We start from the raw sequence: 11,099 nt of genomic DNA, 5'->3' as shown, positions 1-11,099 counted from the left end.
CACACACACACGAGGTGTTTAAGAATAAACAGATTAGAAACAACAGAGTCTGGTCTTTAGGTGACAACCGGGACAGGTCCAGTTCCATGTGGAGGCGATGACCTTAGGCCCAGATCCCAAGACAACAAAACAAACGGAAGCAAAACCCTGATCACATCAAGACAAGTTGTCCCGACGGCCTTGCTTAAGCACCAACGCTTAGAAAATCTAATTAATCAGTCGCCCATTAGCAAACAGATCCAACGGCCACAAGGGAGCATGATGAATGCATGTGAGAAGCATTGTGGGATCACTCGACTCTCACAAGCTGTCTGGGTTTACACTGTCAATTGTTAGCAATGATGTAGGTTGATTAAGAGAGGATTGTGGTGCTTCAGTATTATTTGTTTGGTTACACATCATGTAGCCTAACATCTCTGAGGCATTTTGCCTTTAAAAAATGTTTTATTTCCCATTTAAATATGGATTCAATTTTAATTATTGGCATTCAAATGAGCCAATTTAACTTTTACATAACAGCAGCCACTGTTGACACAAGTGACAATTATGGGACCACCAGAGGCCTCACAATACAACATCATCACCATACTTATGTCACAATACGATATTATTGTGATTTTAAACAGTTGCAATATTTGGGGATATATTGCTAATTATTATCCTAACTTCAAATGTTTCCCAATTTCGAAAGTTAACATCTGTTAGTATCTAAAAAGATACCCTTATTTGTTATTCTCACTCAATTTTATTGCTGCAAAATGGGATTGTCAAGCAGACAAACTGACCAAAACGTATATCATAATAGATCGATACTTGGCGTCTGTCTATCGTGGAAAATATTTTGACACTATGCTGTATTAATTTCTTCCCCCACCCCTACTGGACGAACCGGACCGATGAAGACTGGAGCAGCGAAACCCACGGATGTTTTAGCTTATAAATTAAAAATGTCCACTTGTGAAGGGAAAATTGTGTTATTACTTCTTTCAGAAGTTAAAAGGTCCCGCTTTAAGTTCTTCCTTTTTTTCTCCATGCTGCGTTTTTCGTGATCATGATACAGGTAGCATTCCAATAAGATACCCTTTTCTAGATTCTAATGCCTCAAGTGTGAGGCATTAGACAGCAGCAGCAACATCATTGCTGTAACAGCAGTGTATATACACCAGCACGCACCTTGAGATCCTCGGGCAGAGGTCTGCTATCTGTTCCAAGTCTACGATGAAAACTAAAGGGGACAGAGCGTTTGCTGTCAGGGCCCCGAGGCTCTGGAACAGCCTGCCCGAGGAAATCAGTCAGCTGAGTCAGTGAACTCTTTTAAGTCGCTTCTAAAACATACTTTTATAGGAGAGCCTTTCCCATCTTATTTGACTTTATTTTTCCCCCTCTTATTCATTGTATTTTACAAATTTTATATTTAACTGTATTTCAGTCTTTAATGTTCTATGCTTTTGTATTTGTTGTACTTGTTAAAGCACTTTGTAACTTGGTTTTGAAAAGTGCTCTACAAATAAAGATTATTATTATTATTATTATTATCAAGTGTGGGGATTGCTTTCAATTCACTTTCAAATGGCTGCAAGTGAAAACAACCCATACCTTCCATACAACACATACAATACAAATCATAGGCGCTGTGTTTCACGGCATAGAATTTAAGACGTTCAACACAAATCCACAGTCACTGAGATACTTATAACTATCAAGTTTACCATATGCCTCAAAAGTTACGGACAAGTAACTGTGCCACCTCTAAAATGGAAAAAAAACCTGTATAAGACTACGCCTGGTATCGATAGGCTTCAATAACAACACACAGACAGATGGCAAGGCAACCCCGTTGTTTCCATCCTCTACAAGCACAATGCAGAGCTATTTATATGCCAGAGTACCACTTTATCCCTGTTGAACGTCTTCCCCACTCACCTGTAACAGCAAGCAGAGACAGTGGCTGCGACAGCGACCCTGGGAATGCTGTTGTTACTGCTGCTACGGCAACCGGCACGCTCTGCTCTCCCGGGGCGGAGGAGGAGACCGGGATATACGACTGGTACCGAACCCTGATTCTGCACAGGCACAGATTCTGTTCCAAGGTGATGTGTAACCTCAGCTAATCTACCAATCAAAGGTCATCCTGGCTCCAGGGGGGGCTCTGGTTGGCTGACTGGGGCGAGACGGTCGATCTGATTGACTCAAAGACTGAATGTGCACAATAATGAACTTATCCATAGACGAGATCAATGAGAGATAGTAACAGCTGGGAGACCAAATCATTGAGTTGGGGATTTTTCTGATTTGCTGTTACAAATACAACCGAATTAATTGCATATTTTATTCCACAATACTGCATTGTGCATCAACACACCGCGTTTATCTTACTCAACTGGATCATCTGTCTTACTGTAGCACCATGAATAGAATGTGACTGCCCTAACTAAGTGCCTTGCAAAAGCCAAGCCTGTAGGTTCAAGCAGTTGCTTGGTCCCGTCACCTTTCCCCCAGAGACCTGCGACCCTGGTGTGGGCAGCTGACCTGATTAGAGAAAGTGAGATAAACGCTGATCAAAGGAGAAACTGCACAATAGAGAGGAAGCTGTTCTATTAATTGATTGAGCTGTGGCATATGCTGTTTATTCTTACATACTGGGTCTGTGTTTAGACTCCATTAAGTAGCCTAGTTGTTTGATCCTTAAATGGTCCCGAAATAAACTAAATACAGTTTATTATTTATTTTTTAATAGGACATTTTTCAAAAGCCTAACCCTATTGAAACCAAGTGTGTAGCTCGTAAATTACCACACTGTAAAAACTTCTACAGTAGTACAAATAGGTCATGTACTCATAAAACGAGGCATTGTAAAGTTTGCAAGTACAACAGTAGTTTATTTAAATATCACTTGCCTGCACATAGTTTAGACATTGGCCATTTGTTTTCTTTTTAAGTTGCGCTTTTGCAAAAAAACGGGAAACAATCAGCAACGCAAAAGCTGCAAGCTGAACGCTTCACTCTGAAAACAACTAGTGCAGTGCCTGTTGTTCCAAACGGGCCAATTGCTTGGCCTGTGGTATTGCTGCTTGTAGCTTTCTCCAGAACCATTGTACCCCAAAATAACTCACAGAAGGCCCCAACGCAACCCTACATATTACTAGGGCTTGGAAATACTGTATATCGATGTTGTATTGATATCGCGATATGAGACTAGATAGCGTCTTAGATTTTGGATTTATTTTAATATGGTGTTATCTTTATCTGGTTGTACAGGCTGCATTACAGTAAAGTGATGTCATTTTCTGAACTTACCACTATGTTCTGTTCTACGGTTCTATTATTTATCTTTACCCACTAAGCCATTAAATCATTCCTGGAGAATATTTATCAAAAATCTCATTGTGTAAATGACATTTTGTTAAAGCACCAATAGTCAACCACACAATATCATCGCAATAACGACATTGAGGTATTTGGTCAAGAATACCGTGAGATTGTACTACATTTACCTGATAGAGAAATATTACTGGTTAGGTTGCACTTAGATTTTACCCACAAAATATTACATTTACAACATGAAGCATTTCCATTCATTAAACTACCCAGCATGATATTAGAGTTGAAAACTCCACCTTAAACAGACATCAAATCCATTTAGCTACACTGTGCTGATAATGCGCTTCTCTTTCACTCTTCAGACCACTCAACCCAAATGCAGGACTTTCACTGTGTGGTATTAATAGGTTTAGCCTGCTATTTATAGTTAATAGTTTTTAATAGTACTTCTTCTAACACTGGAAATACCAAAATAGACAACTCAGAACATGAAGTCCAGTGTTAGTTGAGGAAAAGTCATTACAGTTTGGTCAACCTTTAGTCATTACTTTAAGTAAAAAAAAGAAATTCTCCTGGAATTGTCTCAGCTGTTTTATTTTTCCTTTAGGCTTATTACTGTCTCCCCATGTCCTATCAGAATATATTGGCCAAAGCCAATATTTATTTCAGGAAACTTTTATTTCATTATGTTGCATTTATTTATTTCCCTTTATTTATTGTTGTTATAAAAAAAAACAATATATGGACCCATATTGACTAATTTATATAGCTATATGTACTTTTATTCATATATATGCATATGTATATGTATGTATACCCTTGTTTAATTATTTCAGGGTGTATTTAAAAGGCATATATATATTTATCTATTTAAAATGGGAAAAAAAACACTCTCTTTCTCTCTGAATTGACCAGTGATTGGCCAGAGTCTCCCTCAGGAAGGATCTATCTAAATCCTGGAAACAGCCAAGGGGAGTCTAGTTTCCTCTCAGACCAATTGAATTACAACATGCTGAAACATTAATTTATTCCCAATGACGCCAAAATAAAGTACCTACCAAGTACAATTTTGAGGTACTTATATTTTACTTGAGATATTCTTATACAAAACTTGCTCAGGTGTGCGGACTCAGTAACTCCATGCTACACATTTCCATGTACACCATGGTATGAACTGGAGGTCAAGATAGCTTAATACCCCATCATTTCCCAGATAGGTTCTACAGGTCCATCCAACACACATCTTATTTTAGGATTCCGCCTGACCGTACCGGCGTGCATAACGAGCGCCACCAGAGACAGATAAAGCAGAGTAGAGCTGTATTATGGAGGAGGGGGCTGCATACCAAGAAACCAATGAACGTAGGGTGGGTTCGTGGCTGTCAGCCAATGAGAGACAAGTCACCTTTCACCTCAAAACCTTTAGTGTGTCATGTCATGGTGCCACTAGATCCCTGTAATCACTTTCTTAGTGTCCATCTGCCAAATGTATGCAATGCATAATAACGTTTCTACAGACTATCATTATTATTATTACTATTAAATATTTCCTATATGCTATACACAAAAAGAAACCAGCCACCCGAAGGCAGGTCCAAAACCGGTCGTTATCTTATATATCTATATTACTACCGTTGGACTTTGAACTTTACAATAACCTCAATGCTCCATTTAACTCGATTGGACATTGAACACTGTAGGTCGACTAGTAGCTAACCCTTGGAACACAAAACTATACATTCTCCCCTTTGTCAACGTTTACCACAGCGTAACAACCGCTACAAAGAGAAAGAAATGTAAAACTCCATTAAAGTGTTTGAAAAGGAAAGGCACTCGTACAGAATCATTTAAATGTGCCTGAAGTCTCTTTGACATAACGTTACATGGCCATTTAACTATTAGCGAACTACTAACTGGTTAAAGGAGCAGACTCCATGACGTTAACGTATAATGAAAGAAGACGGTGGGTACGGGTAATTACTGTGCACAGTATTAGCTAAACATTTTTGATATATTTTAACGCCGAATTAAAAGAAATGCAATGGGCAAAACAATTAAGAAAATGTCGTAGGTTTTTCTGTCACGCGTAACGTTATTATTCATGTTTTCCCACGAACAAGAAGACACATGAACTATCTTTCAATACCACTGCATTTTCACTGTATAGTTCATATGCTACGTTTGTACATTTTTGCTAACCATGTGGTATAACAACTTAACAAACTATTCTTTTGGGTCAATATTAATAAACCAACAATATCTAGCTCAATTTGAAGTATTTCCCACCATCCACGCTTCCCACCTGTTAGCAGCAGACGTCCCCGACGTCTTCTCGTTGCTGACCACGCGCTCAATTGTAGTATTAAAAACTGTAACTTCCGGACAAAGGTTTCAAAATAAAATCTATTACATTTACACAACTTTCTTGAGTAAAAAAATTAAAAAAAGACAAGCATTAAAATAGTGTAAGTGCATAAAATATTTTATAATGAAGAGTCTAAAGTAACATAAAGAACTTTGGTCTTCCCAGATTGTCTTTTGATATGTTTTTTTTTACACTGCATTTTGAAGGCAAACTGCTCAATTTCCGGTCATAACATAAGCGCAGGGCACGAAAGAGGTCATGATAGGACAATGTTGTGAGTGGCTTGGCTTTGCGCCATTCTCAATTGATCGGACATTGATTTCCTAATTGTTGTCTAAATGTAATTATAGCTCAAGCTAAAAATTCACTGACACTTCATCTATCCTATGTATGACCGCATGACATTATACAATTCATGTTGTTGTTCAATCAGCGAATTTAGGACACAATTTTCATCTGGTCTGCACTTTCTTGGCTCTATCTCAGTCACAAGCCTTGTCATAGTCTAGTCAGAGTGGTTATAACTTGCACAACGTGCAGTATATTATAATATACTATTATTATATACCATTATTATAAGTGTTTCCTCGCCGCTGTCACACCAAATGTGTGTTCTTGGGGAAATTGTTGGGTCTCTGTAAATTACAGTTTGGTCTATACCTACTCTAACCAAGAGGTTATTAAGGTCTTTGCTCTAACTGACAAGTGTCCCGTCCGTTATAATTTGACACCATAAATAAAAATTAAAGTCAATGAGCTATTTCATCTTGCCTCTTGAGAGTGTGTCTTTGATTTGAAGTTGCTAGTAATATCCTGGGCTACGCACACTACACACACACCACATAACTTCTGCTTCTTCAGTGTAAAGCCTTCCACCTGCTGGATGACAGCTATAGCAGCTGTTTCCCTGACTGCTGATGTCATTTGCGGATAGGGCCAGGAATCGTACCGATGCAAATATCGTGACTTCGATTCCAGTTCCTGAATAATATCATTTTGATAAAAATCGATTTTAACCCAAAGAAATTAAAACATTACGTCACATAGTTTATTTTTGAGCTCCTATTACGTGAGCCCCGTCTCTCAGTTTTTCCTGCGTGTCTCTACAACGTGTAATGTCAGCCAGCCAATCAGCAGCATTATTACATCATAGTAGAATTATGCTGCATGCTTATTGATTCACTGACGCTGATGAGATTTCCTGGGTATTAAAATTTGGTATTGAATGACCAGGTATTTTTTTTGTTACTTGATACTAAGGAGCAATGTGCAGTGCCTAAAACAACATTAGTGGACATAAAGGGGACATGTAGAATAAAAAAGAATATAAATGTATTTATTTGAGACAGGGACCACGCACAAATAAACATTAAACTTGTAATACAAGCGAATATGTCTTGAGCCAGGTTACAGCAACAATTGCCGATTTCCACCTGTAGTCCCTGGGCAGGTATGCACTTTAAATCTTAATTGTTAAAAGACAATTAACAAATGATTTGAAATGATTAATGAATAATCATTTCACATGCAAATAAATCACTCAATTACTGTTTGTATTTATTTACACCAATATGTACCCTACATTTTCACAATTACATAGTTTAACAAGAGTACAATGAATTCAGACAGCTAATCTACAAACTAATCATAAAACTTCATCTTCATCCTTTCTTGGACCCACATCAGTTATTCTGAAGTCCTAAATTGCTTGTAACAGTGTGCATTTCACATTTAAATATGACAGCGATGTGACTATCTGGAAGAATCATATGTTGTGAACTGAAATTGATCGAGTTTAAAGCTTTAGCTCAACACAGACTAACCATTTGAGAACTGCAGAATAAACAAGTTGTGCAAAATATAAATCAGAGCTCTTGTGAATCAGCAGAACAAAATGACAGGGACATTGATATGCCACATTCTGTGGAGAACATAGAACACATTTAAAAAGCTAAAATTAAAAGTGTAAAGGAATACTTTTTCATTGACTTTATGTATTTGACAGCTGCTTTGGAAACGTCCTTAAAACATCTTGCAGACCAATCCACGTGTTATTCATTTTCTCACATTCCTCCAACTTTAAATCCAGATCCATTTGTTTTCCAGTGTTGACATTTCATTTGGAAGTGGACAAAATGTCTTTATAAGCAGTGGAAAAAGAGGTTTGATACAGTAGAGTCTGCTTACCAGGGATGTCTTTTCAGAGATATGTTTTGTATATGGAGAATAAATGACACCAATAACACAATATTGTATTACCAATTGAAGCAGTTCTAAATTCAAATGTGGGACCTATCTGTGCATTAATACTATTAAACCCAAGGCCTAGAATTGCTGATGTTTAAAATACCTGATAGCTCATACAACTTAAAATCATTGACCACACCCACACCCCCACACACCCACACACACACCCCCACACCCACACCCACACCCACACCCACACACACCTTTATAGAAGCATTAGTCGGTTTAGAAAGTCTATTGGTAAAATTGCTGCTACAAGACGACAAAGCAATATCTGACAGAACTGTAAAGCAGTACCATTGGCCCATTTGTTACCAGAGTTACTTTTGTGTGCGCTTTAATGTCCCTCGTTCTTCAAAAAGTCCGTTGTGACAAACATTACCAGTGCTTGGAAGAAAACTTTCAAAATGTATTTTGTTACAGAATACATGCCCAACAATGTCATTTGTAACGTATTCCGTTAGTCATTCTGAGTAACGTATTCTGGATACTTCCACATTAAATTGCAATTTATTGTGTTAGGAATGCGACCATCAAATACTGCTTATTCTAGTGTTTTCTTCTGTTCTAACTGGCATGAATGTGTACATGAACAAGCACATATTTTTTTGTATTTGTAGTCCCAAACTGGGTAGCATACTACAAAAATCTAACCGCAGTATTGCTACCACGAGCTAATTGTAGCTAACGCTAGCTAGCATGTCAAACGGGGCAAGTTAGTCTTTTAACGGCTCTGGGGCTAGGAAATCAGAACATGGTTGGTTAGGCCTTTAAATTCTTATAGGAACGTAGGCTTTCAACAAAGCTCTTCCATCCTCTCCGATATTGGGCCCTCCGCTCCAGATGTTGCCACATCAGCCCTTCTTTCTTCATCTCCTAGTCTGTGGTTCTTCTCCAGGTGGTTCTTGGTCTTCTCTCCTCCTCCTGCCCTGTGGGTTCCACGTCAGCGCCTGTTTAGTGATTGATTTCTTTCTGAGTGTGTGACCCTATCCACTTCTGTTTCCTCCTCTGGAGTTGCATTTCTATTGGGTCTTGTTTGGTGAGTTCCCACAGGTTGGCATTAGAGATGGTGTTGGGCCTCTATATTCCCAGGAGGTGTCTGAGGCACCGATGGGTGGAGGTCTGCAACTTATTGAGTATGGTGGGGTGGTAATTCTCCAGTTTTCTGTGCCATAAAGTAGAGTGGTCTTTGTTTGAGTTGAAGATTCACACTTTGGTCTTGAGTGACAGGTTTTTTTGCCTTCCAGATGTTGTTTTACATGTCGAATGTTGTCCTTGCTTTTCCCGACCCTGGCTTGGACATCGTCCTCTGTGCCACCTTCCACTGAAATGATGCTACCAAGGTATGCAAGGCTGTTTACATCCTCTAGTGCATATTGGTCCCTGATTAGGGGTGTTTTGACAGCGGCTGTAACTCAGATGCCGGGCCATCGGCGTGTAAATGTGTGTGAATATTCATCTGATGAGCAGGTGGCATCTTATACAGAATGGTTCCTGTACTACGTAAAAGTGCTTTGAGTAGTCATTAAGATTAGAAAAGTGCAATATAAATACAGTCCATTTGCATTTGTTCCTGCTGCTGATATGCAATACTTAAGTTTCTGATGAGTTTATTTTGAGTCCTCCAGTATTCCTGATTTTTTCTGCATTAGTAGGTATGTGGGCCAGTAGTGCCAAATCATTGGCAAAAATCAAGATCCTCCAGCTGCTCGGTCAAGCTCCACTGTATGCCGGTTCGTCTGTCGTTTCCTTCATCACCCAGTCTATGCAGTAAGTCGGGACCTCGAATCCCTCAGATATACATCCTTCATGGAAGACATGACATCTCTTCCCTTGGTAGATGCTTTTTATGATGTTGATCTTTGTTGGCTCACATAAACAGACACGTTCCATTCCATGGACTGTTCAGTAATGATCTTAAGGGCGGAAATGTGGTCTCCACAGGTTCTGTTGTTCCTGGTTTTCCCTCAGTTTGTCATCGACCCCCTTCTGGAGCCTCTCGAGCAGGATGCGGTTGTGCACCTTCCCAGGAGCATTACTCCTTTGTAGTTTTTGCACTCCCGGACGTCTCCTTCCTTGGACATTTTCAGTATGTGGCCATCTCTCTAGTCAGATGGGACATTTTTCAGGTTCAGGTTGTTCTTTCCTGCCGATTCTTCTTTTTCTGCCTGTGCTAAATCCTCAATCAATGTCTTCTTGTCTCTCCTTACCAGTGTTGGGCAAGTTACTTCCCAAATGTAATATATTATAGATTACTAGTTACTGTCATTTTGACTAGTTAGTTATATTACTGTCTCTAAATTGTAATACGTTAAACTACTTTTGCATTACTTTCACCAAAATAACACCGGAAGTTTGACTTGGCAGCTAGCGTGTGAATTTTACTACCAGATCAATAAAGTCTTCTCTTTAGCCACTTTAATACATCATAGATTATTCATAATATTTTGTAAAATGCATATGAATATGCAAAGTAAAGCTATACAAATAGATAATTAAATAGGTACAAGCTATGTGACGCCAACACTCATAACATGGTTGGCCGTTTGTTTTTATTTTACATTTTTTAATTTTCATTTAGCAGAATCATTTGTCATTATTAAAGATTCTGTTGAATGATGATTTTTTTATTTTTTTTATTTTTAATCAGCCATTATAAATGCTGATTCTTATAGTCCGGGATATGTCCAATATCGGCCAGCCGATATATTGGTCGGGCTCTAAAATGCTGTTTTTAATTTCCAAGACAGAAACACAGTCCTTCCCTGGCTGTGTGTGCCGGTTGCGGCTCCATCTCCACCTCTATCAGGGATCACGCAAAAAAGCCCCTTTTTCATTTTCATATTTGGAGCTCTTCTGGAAAAAGCATGAAATTGCCTTGATTTATTTAGATAGTTAATAAACTTGTGAAACAGAGACGTATCGTCATGTAGTCCGATGATTTCAACTGTTTAAATTGTAACTGTAATGGAATACAGTTACTCATTATTTGTAATCTGAACACGTATTAATACATGTATTCCGTTACTCCCCAACACTGAATATTACATATGTCAGACTAGATTTATTGCTGTATTTTTTTCCCCCTCACCTGTTTGTTATTTGTTTTCTTTCTCGCTTCTCACACATTTGGGAGTCCTTTGGTCTCCCCGTTGCTTTTCTGAGT

The 11,099-nt window shown here is 38.6% G+C and overlaps 2 protein-coding genes across 7 annotated transcripts in view; both read right to left on the bottom strand.

Annotated features, from left to right (window-relative positions):
• The window catches only part of LOC116696870 (long-chain-fatty-acid--CoA ligase 1), a 27,316-nt gene extending 21,633 nt beyond the window's left edge, over nt 1-5,683 (bottom strand). For 3 of the 5 annotated variants that reach the window (XM_032528093.1, XM_032528089.1, XM_032528091.1), the window contains exon 1: nt 5,624-5,683. The gene's annotated coding sequence lies outside the window, so the exon portion shown is untranslated. Of the gene's footprint in view, nt 1-1,923; nt 2,084-5,623 lie in introns of those variants that run through there. The other 2 variants (XM_032528090.1, XM_032528092.1) reach the window with 2 other exon arrangements.
• st3gal5 (ST3 beta-galactoside alpha-2,3-sialyltransferase 5) overlaps nt 1,706-11,099 on the bottom strand; it is a 35,106-nt gene continuing 25,712 nt past the window's right edge. The window contains exons 9-10 of one of the 2 annotated variants that reach the window (XM_032528095.1): nt 8,131-8,186; nt 1,706-1,716 (exon numbers count right to left, since the gene is read on the bottom strand). Coding sequence is in view for 1 of the 2 variants with exons in the window: in XM_032528094.1 (XP_032383985.1) it covers nt 7,870-7,897 (28 nt within the window). In the remaining variant the exon portion in view is untranslated. Of the gene's footprint in view, nt 1,717-7,107; nt 7,898-8,130; nt 8,187-11,099 lie in introns of those variants that run through there. The other variant, XM_032528094.1, reaches the window with a different exon arrangement.

The sequence above is a fragment of the Etheostoma spectabile genome, chromosome 10 (assembly GCF_008692095.1).
Source record: "Etheostoma spectabile isolate EspeVRDwgs_2016 chromosome 10, UIUC_Espe_1.0, whole genome shotgun sequence".
NCBI classification, from domain to species: domain Eukaryota; kingdom Metazoa; phylum Chordata; class Actinopteri; order Perciformes; family Percidae; genus Etheostoma; species Etheostoma spectabile.
This window is presented reverse-complemented; position numbering and strand designations above follow the sequence as displayed.